The sequence below is a fragment of the Pavona decussata genome, unplaced genomic scaffold (genome assembly GCF_977016875.1).
Source record: "Pavona decussata unplaced genomic scaffold, jaPavDecu1.1 SCAFFOLD_69, whole genome shotgun sequence".
Taxonomy (NCBI): domain Eukaryota; kingdom Metazoa; phylum Cnidaria; class Anthozoa; order Scleractinia; family Agariciidae; genus Pavona; species Pavona decussata.
In genome coordinates, this window is record NW_028145488.1 from 2,659,263 (window position 1) to 2,682,510 (window position 23,248).

At 38.6% G+C, this 23,248-nt stretch overlaps 2 protein-coding genes across 2 annotated transcripts in view; both read right to left on the reverse strand.

Annotated features, from left to right (window-relative positions):
- The window catches only part of LOC146477770 (uncharacterized), a 96,693-nt gene extending 82,393 nt beyond the window's left edge, over positions 1 to 14,300 (reverse strand). Inside the window, exon 1 of the mRNA XM_085113067.1 lies at positions 14,095 to 14,300. The gene's annotated coding sequence lies outside the window, so the exon portion shown is untranslated. The remainder of the gene's footprint in view (positions 1 to 14,094) is intronic.
- A 319-nt stretch (positions 14,301 to 14,619) lies between these two features.
- On the reverse strand, positions 14,620 to 18,926 carry LOC146477774 (uncharacterized). Its single transcript, XM_085113170.1, has 2 exons — positions 14,954 to 18,926; positions 14,620 to 14,677 (listed from the first exon to the last, which is right to left on the reverse strand). Exon 1 carries the CDS (start codon positions 18,842 to 18,844, stop codon positions 15,497 to 15,499), a length of 3,348 nt encoding a protein of 1,115 aa, XP_084969296.1. The 5' UTR covers positions 18,845 to 18,926; the 3' UTR covers positions 14,620 to 14,677; positions 14,954 to 15,496.
- Positions 18,927 to 23,248: the final 4,322 nt, after the last annotated feature.

Genomic DNA, 23,248 nt, shown 5'->3' on the forward strand with positions numbered 1-23,248 from the left:
ATCATTGTACTTTAAGGGACAATTTCCCTTCATGATGTCATCTTATAGAGCCCATGTAACCTAACCATGGTACTCAGGTGCACACAGCATGTAATTTACAATCTCTTGTAAGTGATCAACTAATTTAATGCTAGTGACTTCTCTGTCTTTTAAATGGGAAGTATCACGAGAATTTGATGTCATTTGAAAACCCAAAAATGTTTGTCTGTCTACAGAAACAAGAAAATAATTGTCTAGTTTTGTTATAAATTATCACCCAATGAAACAAAACTGTTGATTAGTGCATGCCTCTAGTTAGACACAGAGTAAGTCAGAATGGATTGATACTTGCAAAACGTTAAGCTAATCTTTTTCAAGTTCGCACATTTTTGTGTCCAAAATGCGCTAGAACAGATCAAGAGATGTTCCTTTCAAGAATAGAGTTTATTTCTTTCCTCTTGTTGTTCTTGAATTATTTTGTAGCTAAGTTAAGGTCTTATTTTCACCATTTTTAAGAAAAGAGGCCAAAAACACCATGACACTTCCCCTTTAAGACCTCACACATACCTACATACATATATATCCTTTATTTAAACATGATGGGGTTTAAAGCTCAGAGCTTGTGGGGTCGTGTGAAAGTAACTGATTACAGTATAAAACTATATTAAAATGGTGATAACATTACATACAGAACACAAAACAATTGACTACAGCAATTAAGGCATAAAATGTAAAATATTCAGTAGCATATGAAATCTTGGTAGTGCCTGGGACTGCGACAGCGACAGCGACTGGGCCGACTGTGCGCTAAAATCAAGTTCCTTAAAATGAGAGTCCTTTTTTACTTTACGATAAAAATCAGCAAACTGGCCGGTACCTACATACATGTAGGTAAAGGGCATAAAAGATGTGCATCTAATATCTCCTTATTATCACTGCTTGATTAAACATTCATGTAATGGGAATAGAGGAAATGATCACCAAAGATCTAAACAAATTCTCCCAACAAGCACGATAAGAAATATGGGGAGAACAGAACTATTCAGTTGACCACAAATATTGGATTACAGTGAAAATATTTGAGAATATGCTGTGTGGTAATTGAAAACCATGATCTTCCCCACACAGATCAGATGTCAACTGAACTCAATCTACATGTAGCTTATCTCTCTTGTTATAGATTTGCATTACAAGGCAATGCCACAGTACATGTAGTATGAATTAAGAATACGAGAGATGACTGCAAACAAGTGGTTATAATAATAATCTTTCATTAGGAAACTATCAATCACTCCTAAAAGTGGTTTTCAGAAAGGTCCTTCTAAGTTTAAGAATACCGTATTTTCCAGACTGTGTATAAAGTTGAACTGGTATATAAGTCAACCCTAACTTTTTCACTCTAGAAATTAAGATTTTCCTGAAAATGACGTATCTACACTTATAAAAAAAAATCCTTTAAGATTATGTATAATTTAATTGAGTCTTGCTTTTACCCCAGTCAGTGCCTTTCAGACCAAAAAACAAAATTGACCAAAAGTATTCACATCCATCCTTATGGATGATAATGAATAATTTACGTGCATAGAATCGAACGCGCCTTTGAGACTTATTAGGCAGGCTAGGCCAGGTGGTCTCGAAAACGAAGACTGAAGCATGAAGCACCCCCAAAACTTGAAAACAAAGCACCCTAAGATGAAAACTAAGCACTTAGGTAAAAAACGAAGCACCCTTAAACTCAAAAACGAAGCACTTGGTTGAAAACAAAGCACTCTAGGTCGAAAACGAAGCACTCAGTTTTTATTTTTAAGGACGACTTAGGGTTTTGTTTTGTTTCATTCAGGGTCGCAGTTTAGTCACGAATTAAGCACGATAACGGCTAGAGTGCTACCCAAAACTATCCAACTGCAAGGTATTGAAAATGAATTTCCGCAGCCCTGACCGAATTAAAGGTAACACTTCAAAGTGGCATTTCCTTTTTTCCACCTTATTTTCTTGATTCAGGATGTCCGATGTGGCCAGTTTATTCAAGGGCGGTGTTTATTTCAAAATCATATTTCTCAAATCACTGACAACAATTACGGTAGATCATTTGTAAAAAAAATTGCTTATTAGTTTTACCCAGCTTAACAACCACATAATTATGCAAATTACTCGAGCTTGACATACATTTCTTCGGTTACTTAAGCAACTATGAATTATCAGAGAGAAATCGTGAACAAGACATTCCTCAAGGGGAACATCTTAAAGGACGATTTAGACGGTACGATTTTGTCTACGATTTGTCGCATGCGATTTCTAGAGCGCGCGCTGCTTGTGTCATGTAAAAATCGTCCACAACTCTCGCCACTCAACATCGCCTTTCTCTACGATTGTCGTAGGATTTTAAAACATGTTTTAAAATCCTACGACATTTTTCGTGTTGTGTGCGTCTGTTGTAAGGATGTTGTAGGTTGATTTACACAATGCGATTCGTGTTGTAGGCATGGCGTAAGCGTGTCGCATGCGAGGAATCGTAGGCAAAATCGTACCGTCTAAATTGCCCTTAACATAAACAACAACAATCTATCTATCTTTCTAATCAACATAAATTTGGTTTTTCGCCTCTGTTGAAGTGATTGTATTGATTGAAAATAGGGTGCTTCGTTTTCGACCTGGAGTGCTTCGTTTTTAGTTTTAGGGTGCTTCATTTTCGACCTTTGGTGCTTCTTTTTCGAGTTTTGGGGTGCTTCGTGCTTCGGTCATCGTTTTCGGCTACGCCATGCGTGACTAGCTATGCAGATCAGAGTGGGGTCTGTATCTGCGTCACCAAAAATGACAAACCAAGATGAAATGATGAACCTTTTGATCAGCTTACACCTAAACATTTGATAGAAAGGTAGACTTGAAGTTAATGTTAGCATTCCGCGGAAACTGTGACTCAACAAGACTTGCTTCCGCCAAATTTCAATAAAATTAAGCTGAAGCTTAATTTGCATGTGTCTATCGACATAGCGTGCCTCATAATTTTTAATGCGAACCTCGTTTATCAGAGTCACGGAGGTACCTCAAGTTAAACTTTATCCAAAGAAGCAGTTAATAGCAATGTAAAACGTGTTCGTTAAGTTAACAGTAAGATTATCAAGTTCAAGCAACAATCCCACAGCGAATCGAAGCTTGCATGATCTCGAGCTTTTACAAAGCGCTAAGATCTAGACCCATCTTCATTGACAGATTGAAGTGGATATTGAATCAAGAGTTGTTTGAAAGTTAAAAACAAAGCTAAATAGAGCAAACTATCCATGCTATATCCACTTTGTCGTACGCTTACCTTCGATAAATTTGCCAAACGATCAGAACCCTCATCGCATTTAATTACTGCAATTTTCTGCCTCATCTCATCACCACCAATATCTCCAAAGTACACAAGACTAAGTGTTTTGTGATAACTTTTAAAGAAACCAGGATTCAAATAAGAAAGGCAAGCTAAAAATGCACAGTCTGTCACTGTTAGTAACAAAAAATAGATGGGGAGTTGCACAAGTTGCCAATCCACTGATCTCTTGAGAAGATTCTTGTTCTTTAGGAGAGGAACATCCACCTCTGGTGGGTCACTGGTGCCGTCTTCAGTTCTCGATGTCATTGTTAAAAACACTCACTTCCTATAAGAGAAGGGAATTAAGTAACTTAACAATCCATCAAACAGTTAATCAATCAAAATTAAAATAGGAAATATAATAACAATATAATAATGATTTTATTTTAGTTAATTAAAATAATATTGGGGGCTCATGGCTGTGTTGCCAGGATTTTCCAGCCATGGGAGCTCGCTCTTTATCTAGGAGCTAGCTGCCAACAGTGGAATTTCCTGGATGTCTCAGGCATCCAACCTCCACTTAGTAATGCAATTGTTAACTTTAGTTTCTTCTTAACTCATATCACAAATGCAAGGTCAAATGCTTTGCTTGTATATAGTTGTACAGGCTTCCCTATCATCCTTACAATAACATTGAACTCACAGTAAATATATTGCTATCACCATAGACCCCAAGTGACCCGAGCCAGGCGGGTCTGGCCTGCATTTGAACGTTTAAACCAGCTGACCCACCGCAACTGAGTAAAAACCCGCATTTGTGTTCAAGCTCTGAATTTTTGATAAAATCAGCCAATTCCTAAAAAAATCTTAATTTTCATGCCGTGATTCCTACAAATAACAAGTAAATGGCTTGTAAAACATGTTGAAAAACTACACGAATTGCACGAAATGGCCATTTTAGAGACCCTAATTTTAAAAAATTTCTGGGGGGGCATGCCCCCAGACCCCCCTAGCTTGCACCTTCCGCGCTCGCTGCTAGTGCCTGGGGTGCTCTTAACAACACATATGACCAGCATTTCAGGTTCTCAAATTTGGGGGCTATGGATTAAGACAGCCAGTATATTCAAATATTAATATTTTACAAGAGGAGATTTAGGTCTGAGCACATGTTGGTCTAGCTTTAAAATGGTTTCTCTTGACATGCCTGATAAGCTCATCAGATTTTACCATTAAATTTTTTGGAGTACCAGAATACCGGTAGTCTCTATCAGACACTGGGTCACTAATGGGTTGTTCAATATATAAGAGCTGTTAGCTATAGACAAACCAGGTTGCAGGAAACCACCAAAGGAGGATCTCTTATATTCACCGAGAAAAGACAGAGCTAGAAGCTTGTGCCTTCGGCGCTCGCTGCTAGCGCCTGCAGAGCTCTTAACAACACATATGACCAGCATTTCAGGTTCTCAAACTTGGGGTCTATGTATCACATATCACTGTCAGTTGATAGTCAGAGAAATTGCTGATATCAATGTTGTAACTTACCAAATCCAGCTCCTCCAAGGCTCCAAGTACACACGTACATCTTGAACCAACACTTTAACATATTCATGAACAGACAGATGCACTGGACTTTTGCTTAAAAAAATCAAGAGAAGAACAAACTCAAACAAAGAAATGTTAGTTCATAGCTAGGCTGTTGTCAAACTTGGGATGGCAATTTGAAATGAGCAGAGGTTTCTCAAATCAATCATTACAGCCAATCTACGAGAACATTATTTTGAACTCCTCTTGGTTATGTCCAGCATTTGAATGTGATGTTAAACATTTCTCTGGAAATCTTTCCAAAAAAGAAGCATTAGCTGAAAAAGAAAAGGTTCAGACTTCTTTATGCCGTCTAGAAAAATTCATAGCTTTAATACTGTCAATAAAATAGGAAAATTTCTACGGAAACTCTTGAATCTCATTGGCGATGTTTAAAACTGACATGTACTGTAAATTCCAAAACTCCATTCAAATTTCAACAATACCGGTCACGCATGACACGGATTGACTGTTATAGTATATTTATTTAAAGTTTTGTCTCAAAAATAAATTTCTTATCATATAGTCACAGCAAGTACCCAGTACAGCTAAACTTCCCTGAGTGGCCATCATTGTACTTTAAGGGACAATTTCCCTTCATGATGTCATCTTATAGAGCCCATGTAACCTAACCATGGTACTCAGGTGCACACAGCATGTAATTTACAATCTCTTGTAAGTGATCAACTAATTTAATGCTAGTGACTTCTCTGTCTTTTAAATGGGAAGTATCACGAGAATTTGATGTCATTTGAAAACCCAAAAATGTTTGTCTGTCTACAGAAACAAGAAAATAATTGTCTAGTTTTGTTATAAATTATCACCCAATGAAACAAAACTGTTGATTAGTGCATGCCTCTAGTTAGACACAGAGTAAGTCAGAATGGATTGATACTTGCAAAACGTTAAGCTAATCTTTTTCAAGTTCGCACATTTTTGTGTCCAAAATGCGCTAGAACAGATCAAGAGATGTTCCTTTCAAGAATAGAGTTTATTTCTTTCCTCTTGTTGTTCTTGAATTATTTTGTAGCTAAGTTAAGGTCTTATTTTCACCATTTTTAAGAAAAGAGGCCAAAAACACCATGACACTTCCCCTTTAAGACCTCACACATACCTACATACATATATATCCTTTATTTAAACATGATGGGGTTTAAAGCTCAGAGCTTGTGGGGTCGTGTGAAAGTAACTGATTACAGTATAAAACTATATTAAAATGGTGATAACATTACATACAGAACACAAAACAATTGACTACAGCAATTAAGGCATAAAATGTAAAATATTCAGTAGCATATGAAATCTTGGTAGTGCCTGGGACTGCGACAGCGACAGCGACTGGGCCGACTGTGCGCTAAAATCAAGTTCCTTAAAATGAGAGTCCTTTTTTACTTTACGATAAAAATCAGCAAACTGGCCGGTACCTACATACATGTAGGTAAAGGGCATAAAAGATGTGCATCTAATATCTCCTTATTATCACTGCTTGATTAAACATTCATGTAATGGGAATAGAGGAAATGATCACCAAAGATCTAAACAAATTCTCCCAACAAGCACGATAAGAAATATGGGGAGAACAGAACTATTCAGTTGACCACAAATATTGGATTACAGTGAAAATATTTGAGAATATGCTGTGTGGTAATTGAAAACCATGATCTTCCCCACACAGATCAGATGTCAACTGAACTCAATCTACATGTAGCTTATCTCTCTTGTTATAGATTTGCATTACAAGGCAATGCCACAGTACATGTAGTATGAATTAAGAATACGAGAGATGACTGCAAACAAGTGGTTATAATAATAATCTTTCATTAGGAAACTATCAATCACTCCTAAAAGTGGTTTTCAGAAAGGTCCTTCTAAGTTTAAGAATACCGTATTTTCCAGACTGTGTATAAAGTTGAACTGGTATATAAGTCAACCCTAACTTTTTCACTCTAGAAATTAAGATTTTCCTGAAAATGACGTATCTACACTTATAAAAAAAAATCCTTTAAGATTATGTATAATTTAATTGAGTCTTGCTTTTACCCCAGTCAGTGCCTTTCAGACCAAAAAACAAAATTGACCAAAAGTATTCACATCCATCCTTATGGATGATAATGAATAATTTACGTGCATAGAATCGAACGCGCCTTTGAGACTTATTAGGCAGGCTAGGCCAGGTGGTCTCGAAAACGAAGACTGAAGCATGAAGCACCCCCAAAACTTGAAAACAAAGCACCCTAAGATGAAAACTAAGCACTTAGGTAAAAAACGAAGCACCCTTAAACTCAAAAACGAAGCACTTGGTTGAAAACAAAGCACTCTAGGTCGAAAACGAAGCACTCAGTTTTTATTTTTAAGGACGACTTAGGGTTTTGTTTTGTTTCATTCAGGGTCGCAGTTTAGTCACGAATTAAGCACGATAACGGCTAGAGTGCTACCCAAAACTATCCAACTGCAAGGTATTGAAAATGAATTTCCGCAGCCCTGACCGAATTAAAGGTAACACTTCAAAGTGGCATTTCCTTTTTTCCACCTTATTTTCTTGATTCAGGATGTCCGATGTGGCCAGTTTATTCAAGGGCGGTGTTTATTTCAAAATCATATTTCTCAAATCACTGACAACAATTACGGTAGATCATTTGTAAAAAAAATTGCTTATTAGTTTTACCCAGCTTAACAACCACATAATTATGCAAATTACTCGAGCTTGACATACATTTCTTCGGTTACTTAAGCAACTATGAATTATCAGAGAGAAATCGTGAACAAGACATTCCTCAAGGGGAACATCTTAAAGGACGATTTAGACGGTACGATTTTGTCTACGATTTGTCGCATGCGATTTCTAGAGCGCGCGCTGCTTGTGTCATGTAAAAATCGTCCACAACTCTCGCCACTCAACATCGCCTTTCTCTACGATTGTCGTAGGATTTTAAAACCTACGACATTTTTCGTGTTGTGTGCGTCTGTTGTAAGGATGTTGTAGGTTGATTTACACAATGCGATTCGTGTTGTAGGCATGGCGTAAGCGTGTCGCATGCGACGAATCGTAGGCAAAATCGTACCGTCTAAATTGCCCTTAACATAAACAACAACAATCTATCTATCTTTCTAATCAACATAAATTTGGTTTTTCGCCTCTGTTGAAGTGATTGTATTGATTGAAAATAGGGTGCTTCGTTTTCGACCTGGAGTGCTTCGTTTTTAGTTTTAGGGTGCTTCATTTTCGACCTTTGGTGCTTCTTTTTCGAGTTTTGGGGTGCTTCGTGCTTCGGTCATCGTTTTCGGCTACGCCATGCGTGACTAGCTATGCAGATCAGAGTGGGGTCTGTATCTGCGTCACCAAAAATGACAAACCAAGATGAAATGATGAACCTTTTGATCAGCTTACACCTAAACATTTGATAGAAAGGTAGACTTGAAGTTAATGTTAGCATTCCGCGGAAACTGTGACTCAACAAGACTTGCTTCCGCCAAATTTCAATAAAATTAAGCTGAAGCTTAATTTGCATGTGTCTATCGACATAGCGTGCCTCATAATTTTTAATGCGAACCTCGTTTATCAGAGTCACGGAGGTACCTCAAGTTAAACTTTATCCAAAGAAGCAGTTAATAGCAATGTAAAACGTGTTCGTTAAGTTAACAGTAAGATTATCAAGTTCAAGCAACAATCCCACAGCGAATCGAAGCTTGCATGATCTCGAGCTTTTACAAAGCGCTAAGATCTAGACCCATCTTCATTGACAGATTGAAGTGGATATTGAATCAAGAGTTGTTTGAAAGTTAAAAACAAAGCTAAATAGAGCAAACTATCCATGCTATATCCACTTTGTCGTACGCTTACCTTCGATAAATTTGCCAAACGATCAGAACCCTCATCGCATTTAATTACTGCAATTTTCTGCCTCATCTCATCACCACCAATATCTCCAAAGTACACAAGACTAAGTGTTTTGTGATAACTTTTAAAGAAACCAGGATTCAAATAAGAAAGGCAAGCTAAAAATGCACAGTCTGTCACTGTTAGTAACAAAAAATAGATGGGGAGTTGCACAAGTTGCCAATCCACTGATCTCTTGAGAAGATTCTTGTTCTTTAGGAGAGGAACATCCACCTCTGGTGGGTCACTGGTGCCGTCTTCAGTTCTCGATGTCATTGTTAAAAACACTCACTTCCTATAAGAGAAGGGAATTAAGTAACTTAACAATCCATCAAACAGTTAATCAATCAAAATTAAAATAGGAAATATAATAACAATATAATAATGATTTTATTTTAGTTAATTAAAATAATATTGGGGGCTCATGGCTGTGTTGCCAGGATTTTCCAGCCATGGGAGCTCGCTCTTTATCTAGGAGCTAGCTGCCAACAGTGGAATTTCCTGGATGTCTCAGGCATCCAACCTCCACTTAGTAATGCAATTGTTAACTTTAGTTTCTTCTTAACTCATATCACAAATGCAAGGTCAAATGCTTTGCTTGTATATAGTTGTACAGGCTTCCCTATCATCCTTACAATAACATTGAACTCACAGTAAATATATTGCTATCACCATAGACCCCAAGTGACCCGAGCCAGGCGGGTCTGGCCTGCATTTGAACGTTTAAACCAGCTGACCCACCGCAACTGAGTAAAAACCCGCATTTGTGTTCAAGCTCTGAATTTTTGATAAAATCAGCCAATTCCTAAAAAAATCTTAATTTTCATGCCGTGATTCCTACAAATAACAAGTAAATGGCTTGTAAAACATGTTGAAAAACTACACGAATTGCACGAAATGGCCATTTTAGAGACCCTAATTTTAAAAAATTTCTGGGGGGGCATGCCCCCAGACCCCCCTAGCTTGCACCTTCCGCGCTCGCTGCTAGTGCCTGGGGTGCTCTTAACAACACATATGACCAGCATTTCAGGTTCTCAAATTTGGGGGCTATGGATTAAGACAGCCAGTATATTCAAATATTAATATTTTACAAGAGGAGATTTAGGTCTGAGCACATGTTGGTCTAGCTTTAAAATGGTTTCTCTTGACATGCCTGATAAGCTCATCAGATTTTACCATTAAATTTTTTGGAGTACCAGAATACCGGTAGTCTCTATCAGACACTGGGTCACTAATGGGTTGTTCAATATATAAGAGCTGTTAGCTATAGACAAACCAGGTTGCAGGAAACCACCAAAGGAGGATCTCTTATATTCACCGAGAAAAGACAGAGCTAGAAGCTTGTGCCTTCGGCGCTCGCTGCTAGCGCCTGCAGAGCTCTTAACAACACATATGACCAGCATTTCAGGTTCTCAAACTTGGGGTCTATGTATCACATATCACTGTCAGTTGATAGTCAGAGAAATTGCTGATATCAATGTTGTAACTTACCAAATCCAGCTCCTCCAAGGCTCCAAGTACACACGTACATCTTGAACCAACACTTTAACATATTCATGAACAGACAGATGCACTGGACTTTTGCTTAAAAAAATCAAGAGAAGAACAAACTCAAACAAAGAAATGTTAGTTCATAGCTAGGCTGTTGTCAAACTTGGGATGGCAATTTGAAATGAGCAGAGGTTTCTCAAATCAATCATTACAGCCAATCTACGAGAACATTATTTTGAACTCCTCTTGGTTATGTCCAGCATTTGAATGTGATGTTAAACATTTCTCTGGAAATCTTTCCAAAAAAGAAGCATTAGCTGAAAAAGAAAAGGTTCAGACTTCTTTATGCCGTCTAGAAAAATTCATAGCTTTAATACTGTCAATAAAATAGGAAAATTTCTACGGAAACTCTTGAATCTCATTGGCGATGTTTAAAACTGACATGTACTGTAAATTCCAAAACTCCATTCAAATTTCAACAATACCGGTCACGCATGACACGGATTGACTGTTATAGTATATTTATTTAAAGTTTTGTCTCAAAAATAAATTTCTTATCATATAGTCACAGCAAGTACCCAGTACAGCTAAACTTCCCTGAGTGGCCATCATTGTACTTTAAGGGACAATTTCCCTTCATGATGTCATCTTATAGAGCCCATGTAACCTAACCATGGTACTCAGGTGCACACAGCATGTAATTTACAATCTCTTGTAAGTGATCAACTAATTTAATGCTAGTGACTTCTCTGTCTTTTAAATGGGAAGTATCACGAGAATTTGATGTCATTTGAAAACCCAAAAATGTTTGTCTGTCTACAGAAACAAGAAAATAATTGTCTAGTTTTGTTATAAATTATCACCCAATGAAACAAAACTGTTGATTAGTGCATGCCTCTAGTTAGACACAGAGTAAGTCAGAATGGATTGATACTTGCAAAACGTTAAGCTAATCTTTTTCAAGTTCGCACATTTTTGTGTCCAAAATGCGCTAGAACAGATCAAGAGATGTTCCTTTCAAGAATAGAGTTTATTTCTTTCCTCTTGTTGTTCTTGAATTATTTTGTAGCTAAGTTAAGGTCTTATTTTCACCATTTTTAAGAAAAGAGGCCAAAAACACCATGACACTTCCCCTTTAAGACCTCACACATACCTACATACATATATATCCTTTATTTAAACATGATGGGGTTTAAAGCTCAGAGCTTGTGGGGTCGTGTGAAAGTAACTGATTACAGTATAAAACTATATTAAAATGGTGATAACATTACATACAGAACACAAAACAATTGACTACAGCAATTAAGGCATAAAATGTAAAATATTCAGTAGCATATGAAATCTTGGTAGTGCCTGGGACTGCGACAGCGACAGCGACTGGGCCGACTGTGCGCTAAAATCAAGTTCCTTAAAATGAGAGTCCTTTTTTACTTTACGATAAAAATCAGCAAACTGGCCGGTACCTACATACATGTAGGTAAAGGGCATAAAAGATGTGCATCTAATATCTCCTTATTATCACTGCTTGATTAAACATTCATGTAATGGGAATAGAGGAAATGATCACCAAAGATCTAAACAAATTCTCCCAACAAGCACGATAAGGAATATGGGGAGAACAGAACTATTCAGTTGACCACAAATATTGGATTACAGTGAAAATATTTGAGAATATGCTGTGTGGTAATTGAAAACCATGATCTTCCCCACACAGATCAGATGTCAACTGAACTCAATCTACATGTAGCTTATCTCTCTTGTTATAGATTTGCATTACAAGGCAATGCCACAGTACATGTAGTATGAATTAAGAATACGAGAGATGACTGCAAACAAGTGGTTATAATAATAATCTTTCATTAGGAAACTATCAATCACTCCTAAAAGTGGTTTTCAGAAAGGTCCTTCTAAGTTTAAGAATACCGTATTTTCCAGACTGTGTATAAAGTTGAACTGGTATATAAGTCAACCCTAACTTTTTCACTCTAGAAATTAAGATTTTCCTGAAAATGACGTATCTACACTTATAAAAAAAAATCCTTTAAGATTATGTATAATTTAATTGAGTCTTGCTTTTACCCCAGTCAGTGCCTTTCAGACCAAAAAACAAAATTGACCAAAAGTATTCACATCCATCCTTATGGATGATAATGAATAATTTACGTGCATAGAATCGAACGCGCCTTTGAGACTTATTAGGCAGGCTAGGCCAGGTGGTCTCGAAAACGAAGACTGAAGCATGAAGCACCCCCAAAACTTGAAAACAAAGCACCCTAAGATGAAAACTAAGCACTTAGGTAAAAAACGAAGCACCCTTAAACTCAAAAACGAAGCACTTGGTTGAAAACAAAGCACTCTAGGTCGAAAACGAAGCACTCAGTTTTTATTTTTAAGGACGACTTAGGGTTTTGTTTTGTTTCATTCAGGGTCGCAGTTTAGTCACGAATTAAGCACGATAACGGCTAGAGTGCTACCCAAAACTATCCAACTGCAAGGTATTGAAAATGAATTTCCGCAGCCCTGACCAAATTAAAGGTAACACTTCAAAGTGGCATTTCCTTTTTTCCACCTTATTTTCTTGATTCAGGATGTCCGATGTGGCCAGTTTATTCAAGGGCGGTGTTTATTTCAAAATCATATTTCTCAAATCACTGACAACAATTACGGTAGATCATTTGTAAAAAAAATTGCTTAAGTTTTACCCAGCTTAACAACCACATATGCAAATTACTCGAGCTTGACATACATTTCTTCGGTTACTTAAGCAACTATGAATTATCAGAGAGAAATCGTGAACAAGACATTCCTCAAGGGGAACATCTTAAAGGACGATTTAGACGGTACGATTTTGTCTACGATTTGTCGCATGCGATTTCTAGAGCGCGCGCTGCTTGTGTCATGTAAAAATCGTCCACAACTCTCGCCACTCAACATCGCCTTTCTCTACGATTGTCGTAGGATTTTAAAACCTACGACATTTTTCGTGTTGTGTGCGTCTGTTGTAAGGATGTTGTAGGTTGATTTACACAATGCGATTCGTGTTGTAGGCATGGCGTAAGCGTGTCGCATGCGACGAATCGTAGGCAAAATCGTACCGTCTAAATTGCCCTTAACATAAACAACAACAATCTATCTATCTTTCTAATCAACATAAATTTGGTTTTTCGCCTCTGTTGAAGTGATTGTATTGATTGAAAATAGGGTGCTTCGTTTTCGACCTGGAGTGCTTCGTTTTTAGTTTTAGGGTGCTTCATTTTCGACCTTTGGTGCTTCTTTTTCGAGTTTTGGGGTGCTTCGTGCTTCGGTCATCGTTTTCGGCTACGCCATGCGTGACTAGCTATGCAGATCAGAGTGGGGTCTGTATCTGCGTCACCAAAAATGACAAACCAAGATGAAATGATGAACCTTTTGATCAGCTTACACCTAAACATTTGATAGAAAGGTAGACTTGAAGTTAATGTTAGCATTCCGCGGAAACTGTGACTCAACAAGACTTGCTTCCGCCAAATTTCAATAAAATTAAGCTGAAGCTTAATTTGCATGTGTCTATCGACATAGCGTGCCTCATAATTTTTAATGCGAACCTCGTTTATCAGAGTCACGGAGGTACCTCAAGTTAAACTTTATCCAAAGAAGCAGTTAATAGCAATGTAAAACGTGTTCGTTAAGTTAACAGTAAGATTATCAAGTTCAAGCAACAATCCCACAGCGAATCGAAGCTTGCATGATCTCGAGCTTTTACAAAGCGCTAAGATCTAGACCCATCTTCATTGACAGATTGAAGTGGATATTGAATCGAGAGTTGTTTGAAAGTTAAAAACAAAGCTAAATAGAGCAAACTATCCATGCTATATCCACTTTGTCGTACGCTTACCTTCGATAAATTTGCCAAACGATCAGCTTCACGATCCACGGAGAAATTTTGCCCACAGCTAAGCTCCATGAAGTTGATTCGACTCGCTACATGTTAACAATCTCGGTAAAAAAGGTTTTCTCACCCCATGATTGCAATAGTAATAGCGAAAGTACGAGTCAATGAGTTTTAACACGAGAAGGCAGAAGAAAAGCTTCTTCGCTTAATCCTTCACTGAATGCACGCTTTGATGAAGAAGGGTTTTCTTACTGGATTGGTTTCGTTTTCCAAATATGGAAGTGACCAGAAATTTGAAGGATTGCAAAGTCGGGACAATGGACTTACGAAAAAGGGAAATTGGAATTCTCGTGCCTTTCGTACTTGTTGTATAAATTCGGTTCGTAATACTTACTTCGTGAAAGAAATTTTCTTTCAATTGTTTTGTTTTATGGACATAATTCTTACGCTACACATGTATCCTGAAAATATCTGAAATATGTATTCTGTCCCGTTGTCGCTCCAGCGATTCGCAAAGAACACAGTCTCTTTTACTGATGTTTCCAGACTTTAATAAGGTTGAACTTGTCTCTCAACACCGTGAGAACTAAAGATTAAAATGTTTACAAATTACTCAACTGTACAAGATTACGCGGATGAAAAATAATTGTTACGCTAAACAAAAGGTAAAAATTACAATTTACGCAAATGGATAAAAACAATTAAATGAAAACGCTAAGTACAGTGACATTGACTTGCGTTAATATAAATGAAAATAAGAAAACAATCCAAAGTAGCAAAACTTAAGTTACAAGCGTCGCTAAGTACGCGTACGCTAATTGAAACATTAACTCGTAATAACAAAAGCAGCGAAAATATTTACCTTGGTGCTGCCTTCGAATAACTGGAACGATAGTTTCTACTGTAGCTTGGTGAACTTTAAATTGCTTTCTTGCGCTTTCTTGTACTTTAGAACTTTCACTTAACTTGGCTTTTACTAACTTCTTGAACTTGCTTACGACTTGTGACTTGTGACGAAAAAACTGAAACAGTTTGACTTTTTACTTAACTTGCGCTGTCGCGTGTCCTGTCGTGATCGTGTCGTGATCGACAAGAGCGCGCGCTATTTAAATTACGCGCTTTCTAGAAACTTCTAGATAGTTCTACGAAAGACTAAAAGCATTACTTACGGAAAACCATTACTTAAATAAGCCGATTCCTAAAATAAATTACCGGCCTTTCTTAAACAAATAACAACTTGATAAAACGTTAACAATATAAACAAATGCCGTGACTCTCACGGTTTCTTGCGGTAGCTACACTCCCACCAAATTATTTATGATTATCTGAGGGAACTTTCACAAAATCATGAATAATTTCACGATATCACTGAGAGAGGAGTCACTGTAAACGATTTGAAACTACTTTAATTTGGATCAGCTCCTTCTAAGAGAAGAACCACTTTCTCGATCGGCCTTTCGATGATGGATGATTGGGAATTGTTTCTCTCATTCTCGGTACCCTTAACTCCCAGCTTGATTCTGACCGAGCGAACGAGACCATCCGTATCTAGCGTTGTCTCCATAATCTTGCCAAGGGGCCACTCATTTCGTGAGGTTTCATGTTGCACAATTACAATATCTCCAATCTTCAGATTTCTTCTTGGTACTGACCATTTTTGTCTTGAATTTAAGGTGAGGAGATACTCCTTTCGCCATCTACCCCAAAACTGCTCTGCAAGATATTGTACCTTTCGCCATCGCTTTCGGGCGTAGATATCTTCTTGGACGAAATTTCCTGGTGGTGGGGAGATTAACGTGTTCTTCATGGTCAACAGATGACTTGGAGTTAGAGGCTCTAAACTCTTGGGGTCATTCAGGGTTTGGCAGGTCAATGGGCGGCTGTTGATGATCGCCATAACTTCATAGAAAAAGGTGCGAAGAGATGACGTGTCAAGTCTTCCCTTGAAATCTGTGAGAATATCATTGAGGATGCTTCTGGTTGTCCTTATTTGCCTTTCCCATACTCCTCCCCGATGACTTGAATACGGAACATTCATGACGAAATCACAGCGATTCTTCGTGAGATATGATTGAATCTTATCGCCGTTCATCTCCTTTAGGGCACTTGCCAGTTCGTTTCTTGCTCCTACAAAGTTTGATCCTTGATCAGACCTTAGCTGCTGAACAGGTCCTCGGATGGCGATGAAGCATCTTAATGCATTTATGAAGGCATCGGTTGTCATGTCATCCAACTCTTCTATGTGTACTGCGCGAGAGCTCATGCAAGTGAATATCACTCCATATCTCTTCAAATCTTTGCGTCCTTCTTTGACGATAAACGGACCAAAACAATCCATCCCACAATACGTAAACGGAGGAGTGGACTCTACTCTTTCTTGGGGGAGAACAGCCATCTTCTGACCTTCAGTTGATCTCCTTTGTCGTCTACATCGCACACATTTATGGATGTGTGAGGATACTGCGGCGGAAAGACCTAGGACCCATAGTCCATTAGAACGAATCTCATTCATAGTCATTCCTTTTCCTTGATGTCTCACCTTCTTGTGAAAATGACCAATTACCAGGTCGGTGATGTGAGAACTTCTTGGTAAGATGATCGGGTGCTTCAATTCAAACGGCAAAGTGGATTTTTCAAGTCTTCCTCCAACTCGCAGCAAGCCATGATCGTCAAGAAAGGGATCTAACTTCAGGAGAGGACTATTCTTTATGAGCTTGCAGTTTTCTCCTTGGTTGCTGAGTCTTCTTATCTCATCCTCGAAAGCTGTGCGTTGCACCTCCTTGAAGATGAGTATTTCAGCTTCTTGTCGTTCAGCCACCGATGTGATAACTGTTTTTGGCTTGTTCTTGTTTGAGAGTCTCTTTAGGTATGAAACTACTCCTACTGCCTTGGCCCAGTCGGAGAATCTTGTCATACAGTCGACGAGGCTAAATGAACCTTTGGTTGTAGTTGCGAGGACGGTGGATCTAACTTCTGGGTCCCCAATCTGAATGGCAGGAATTCTTTCTTCACCGAATGAAATTTCTTTCTCCCACAGAAAGGCTGGTCCACTGAACCAATTAGACTTTATTAACTCTTGAACGCTTAGGCCCCTGGATGCATGGTCAGCGGGGTTGCTTTTGGTGTCTATGTACCGCCAGTCCTTGGGATCTGTGTTGGACCTTATCATCTGCACTCTATTTGCTACGAATGTATGGAATCTCTTGGCCTCATTGTTGATGTACCCAAGTACTACTTTCGAGTCTGTCCAGAAGTACTGCTTAAGGCTTGCGTAGTTCAATTCTTCCTTTAGCATCACGCCAATCTTTGCTGCTACAACCGCTGCTGTAAGCTCCAGTCTTGGTATAGTGGTTATCTTCAATGGAGCGACGCGAGATTTTCCCATTACCAGTGCAACGTTAACGTTGTCGTCTTCATCTTTGACGCTCAGGTATGAGCACTGTCCGTATCCGAATGTGCTAGCATCTGAAAAATTGTGTATCTCGTAGGTCTTTCTTTGACCTGTCATCTTTGGCTCAAAACATCTTGGTATTTTCAGCTCTTTTAAACGTAGAAGATCTATCTTCCATTGCTCCCACCTTGGCCTGAGTTCTTCGGGTATTGGATCGTCCCAACTGATGCCCTTCTGACATACTTCTTGGAGAATCTTCTTTGCTCTTAGGACCAAGGGGGCGAGGAATCCAAGGGGGTCATAAACGGAAGCTACGGTCGACAACACACCTCTTCTAGTCAGGGGTTGATCCTTCAGGACGATGGAGAAACCAAAGCAGTCTAGCTCTACTGACCATTGTACACCGAGAACTCTTTCTATCGGGAGCTGTTCTGACGGTAGATCCAACTTGATGTCAACTGCTCTTTCACTCTTTGGTACTGACTCGAGTACTGAATGATCGTTTGAGACGAACTTGTGTAGACGAAGGCCGCCACTTTTACAAATTTCTCGAGCGCCTTGGATAAGACCTTTTGCTTGCTCCACAGATTGTACACTGGCTAGTCCGTCATCTACGTAGAAATCATGCGTCATGAACTGGGCTGCTGCAGGGTGCACTTCTTTCTCTTGATTCGCCATGTACTTGAAGGCGTAACTGGCACAACCAGGCGATGAGGTCGCACCAAACAGATGCACTTTCATTCTGTGCTCTTTGGGTTCTTGGCTGACGTCGCCGTTTGGCCACCAGAGAAATCGAAGGTAATCTCTGTCTTCTTTGTGTACGACGAACTGATGGAACATTTTCTCCACGTCATAAGTTATGGCGTAGGGATATCTTCTGAACCTGCACAGAACACCGATCAAATTATTGGTCAGGTCGGGTCCGCTGAGCAAGTGATCGTTCAGAGAAGTTCCCTTGCACTTCGCTGAACAGTCAAACACCACTCTGATTTTGTTTTTCTTTGGGTGATAGACACCATGATGCGGTATATACCACTTTACGTCTTCTCGATCAGCTGCTGGGGCTTCTTCGGCGTCTCCTCTGCTTAAAATTTCGTTCATGAACTTGATATAATCTTCTTTATACTTTACATCTTTTAGAAATCTTCTTTTCAGGTGCTCAAGTCGTGTGAGTGCAGTGGAGCGATTGTCAGGTAGTAGAGGTCGTTCTTTAAATGGTAATGGCATCTCGTAGTGTCCGTTGTCTGCTCTTTTGATGCCTTCTTCCATGATCTTTAGAAATTGCAGGTCTTCTTGAGAGGTCATTTTTCCATCTTTCTTCTCATGAAAGTCTGACTCCAGGACACGTATTACTTCCCCCATTGTTACGACTGGTACTTCTTTTACGGCGACTCTGTGGCAAAAGGATCTTCCACTGTTCACGTTAGCAGTGCCTACGATACTCCAACCGAGTCCCATATGGCTCATTGGACTTGCTAGCGATAACTTCTCTTGGCGTTAGTGCTTGAGAGCAGTCGTATCCGATAAGTAGACCAACGTTGCAGTCCAACAAATCTTGCATGTCGTCTTCTATTGCTCGTAGGTGATCCCATCTCTTAGCAGTGGATTTTGTAGGTATGTGACCTTCATCGGTGGGAATCACAGTTCTTGTATATGCTGTAGGGATAGGGATCTTGAGATCGGCATTATATCCTCTTACTTGGAGACTTGAGACCTTTTCGCTGTTAACGAGTAACTCTTGACTCGTGATGGTGCTTAATCGAAGTTTCGTCGGCTCTGTTTCTGCGCCAAGCTCGTCACAGGTTTCCTTTAGAATGAACGTAGCGTCACTCTGTGTGTCTAAGATAGCGTAGACCAGTAGTTCCTTGTCAGGTCTAGAGCTTGATGATAACCACACAGGAACTATCATTGAGGTGCTAGTAGTTGAAACACCTTGTGAAGTGTACGAAGTTGACTTGGGAACGCTCCTGGATTCACTGTCACTTCTGTCTTCTTTCTTCTCTGGGGAACTTCGGTTTTCATGGAGACAGGTGGGATGCTTCTTGTTGCACATAGAGCAAGTCAATCTTTTTCGACAATTTTTGGACGCCTGACCTTTCTTCAGGCATCCGAAGCAGAGTCTGTTTTCTTTGACGAACTCGAGTCTTTTCTCGAGTGCTTCAGTCTTGAACTTTAAACAAGCATCTAGGTGATGATCTGTCTTCTTACAGAATGTGCATTCCACCTGTTGTCTTAGATCTCCCTTTGGCTCTTTTGAATTTTCTTCAGTTGTCTTGGCGGAGAAGATAGTCTTGTTCCCTTTGATATCTTTGTTTCTTTGCCCCTTGTGCACGTTTTCCGACATTTCTAACTCCTTCACAGCATTGCAGGAAGAAATTGGGTTGCACACCAGATCGGCTTCGGAAGTGACGAAGGTGACAAATGCCTTGAAATCAGGATACGTTTTGCGTTCTTTCAGGTGTTTATTTGCTTCTCTGTTCCATCGTGCGATGAACCAGTCCGGTAACTTGACGAGTAACTTCTGATTTTCGATGTAATCACTTAGGACATTGAGGCCCTGTACTACTTGCATTGCGGTTAGCACGCTTGATAGGAAATCAGCGAACTTCCTGAGGCCTTGATGATCTCTGGCACCGATCTTCGGCCATCGTTGTAACTTATCCCTGTAAGCCTTTGTTATGATGAACGGGTGACCAAACCTCTCATCTAAGATGCTCCACGCCCTTTCGTACGCTTCTGAGGAGTTTTGCAGGAAGAGACCACTAATAGCTTCTCTGGCGGCTCCACCAACGTATCGTTTCAAATACTAACGACAGAAAACCACACGTGCTTCCTAATACCGAAGTATTTTTGCACGGTTTATCACTATGCGGGAAAAGCAGATCTTGGTAGCGGCTATTGAAATCCAAAAAGAAAATTGGGGGTAACCACGCATTTTTTAGAGATAACTAAGCAACAATTATTTTAAAAAGCAGCAAAATACAAAGCAATGTATGGCGCTTTTTTCCAAATTGAAGCTTTATTATCTCTGAAAAATGTACGGTTAACCCCAATTTTCTTTTTGGATACCATAATCACTTGCTAAGTTCTGCTTTCTCTGCATAGTTTTGAAGCGCGCAAAAATATCCTTGTAATAGTTTGCACCACCCATAGGAAACCCGAGTATCTCCAGATGCGCAGAACGTATGCGCAGTAACAATAGTAGGCACCGTCCTTAAGGACGGACCCTACTAATACCGACGTATTTTTGCCCGGATAAAGCAGATGATAGCACGGGCTATTGAAATCCAAAAAGAAAATTGGGGGGGGGGGGGGGTGGGTAACGACGCATTTTTTGAGGTAAGTAAGCAACAATTATTCTAAAAAGCCGTAAAATACAAAGCAATGTATGTTTTTTAAATACAACGTGAAATTGAAGCTTTATTATCTCTAAAAAAATGTTCATTTACCTCAAATTTTCAGTTTGGATACCAAGAGCACTTGCTGAGTTCTACTTTGTCCGGTCCTACCCATAGAAAACCCGAGTATCTCCAGATACGTAGAACGTATGGCAGTAGAAAAAGTAGGCCAGCACCGTCCTTAAAAACCTTTTCTCCGCCCAGCTTCATCTTTCGTCTAAGTCCATTGATAAAAAACTTGTAACTTAGGAAATTCCGTGAGAAATATCCAAACTGCGAGCAGCTTCTTTTGTTTGCCTCCCACGTAATAGTTTCTGTGTGTTCTGGGGGAGTTGTATCATCCTAAGTGTTTCTGTTGAGTGAGAAACAAACCGACGCTCGCAAAAGAATTGGACAGCACGTCACGTAACAATAACATATCATAGACGACGGGAACGCAAAGAAAATAATCATCACTTATGCTCTGTTTATACCAACTTAAAAAATGTTGAACTACTCTCTAATTAGACTAATTAAACACAGTTAAAAAAAATTGTAATATTCATAGAAGATGATTGCTTATGTTTTTCGACTCCAAATTTGGCATAATAAAAGTTTAGTTAACATATGTAAGATTCCTTTTTCCAGGATTTTTTCAATTATTTTTATTTTATTAAACCTGGTTTAACTAAACACGTTTAGTTGGTGTGAATAAAGCATAACTACGTTCTTTTCAATAGAACTGAATTAAATTGTATAAGTACGTATAAATTAAATTGTAAAAGTACGTTTATATAAGTACGTTAAGTAGAAATTAAATTGGCGTTTAATTCTACTTCGGAATTATTCACATTACTATCTAGGATCGAGTTGAATTTGTTCAATTCAATTCAATTCAATTCGTTTATTTTGCCATTAACCAAAAAAATACAACATAAATACATTATAGACGACACACAATATTCTTACTATTACAATGTTCATACTTAACTATTTACAATATTAAAAGGGTTAAAGGCTAGGAAGCCTATATAGAAGCCGGGGGCTTATTAACTATAGGCTTCCTAGAACTATAGGATACACCATAGAAGTTAAGGGTACTGATTGGAAATTCCAATTTTTTTTTTTTTTTTTTAAAAGAAGAGAAAAAGAAAGAAAGAAAAAAAAAAAGAAAAGGTAAAGAAAAGGTGTGTAGCTCAACAAAGAGTCAATTTAACTTAGAAAGAAGGAATTTTTTAAGTCTTTTGCCAAACAAACTGATACTTTCACTGTTTTGAATTTCATGACTTAGCGAGTTGAAAAACGTAGGACCTTGAAACCGAATTGAGAATTTTCGAAAATTAGTTCGACAATAAGGTATATAGAAAAGGTTGGAATTTCTTGTTTTATAAGAATGTATTTGGCTTGCAAGAGTACACATATCACGAAAATAATTTGGAAGTAAGCTTCTTTTAAAAAGATACATAAATTTACCTATTTGGTATAAATAAATGTCAGAGAATTTTAAAATCTCCTGTTCTTTAAAAAGAACACCGGTATGAGCATCAAAAGAAACTTTTAATATTATTCTGATTATCTTCTTTTGCAGAACAATAATGCGATTTAAATGAGACTGATATGTCGATCCCCACACAGAAACACAATAAATTAAGTAAGGGTAAACTAGACTATAGTACAAGGAACGTAAGGAGGTTTTGGGGAGGCAAAAACTAGACTTATAAATAATACCTATTGATTTTGATATTTTTCTAGAAACACTAAGAATGTGAGGCTTCCGTGACAAATGCTCATCGAGGATAACACCTAAAAATACTCTTTCTTTCACACGTTCAATTGCATTGTTGTCAATTTGAATAGATATATCAAGTGTTTGCCTCCTTTGGGGTGGTCTAAAAACCATAAAATTTGATTTTTTAAAGTTAATGGACAGTTTGTTTGCCCGACACCAATGAGTTAATTTAAGCATTTCAGAATTCAAGATTCCAGGAAGCAAGTTAAAATCTTTGTGGGAGAAAAATATGTTTGTATCATCTGCAAAAAGAATAAAGTCCACGACCTTTGACACGTTACACAGATCATTTATATAGAGTAGGAAAAGTAGGGGACCTAGTATAGAACCCTGAGGCACCCCGCACTTAATATCGCAAGACTCCGAACTGACACCATTGAATTCCACATATTGTTGTCTATTGCTTAGATAGCTTTCGAACCATCTAAGTGGAATGCCACGAACACCATAATGCTCTAATTTTGAAATCAAAATGTTATGATCAACGGTGTCAAAGGCCTTGGACAAGTCTATAAAAATACCAACTGTGCATTCCTTATTGTCAATGGCGGAAGAGATTTTGTCATATAAACAAGCAAGAGCATAAGCGGTGGAGTGATG

Excerpts from the sequence above, each read along its gene's own strand:
- LOC146477774 (XM_085113170.1), bottom strand. The coding sequence starts at position 18,844 with ATGGGGGAAGTAATACGTGTCCTGGAGTCAGACTTTCATGAGAAGAAA.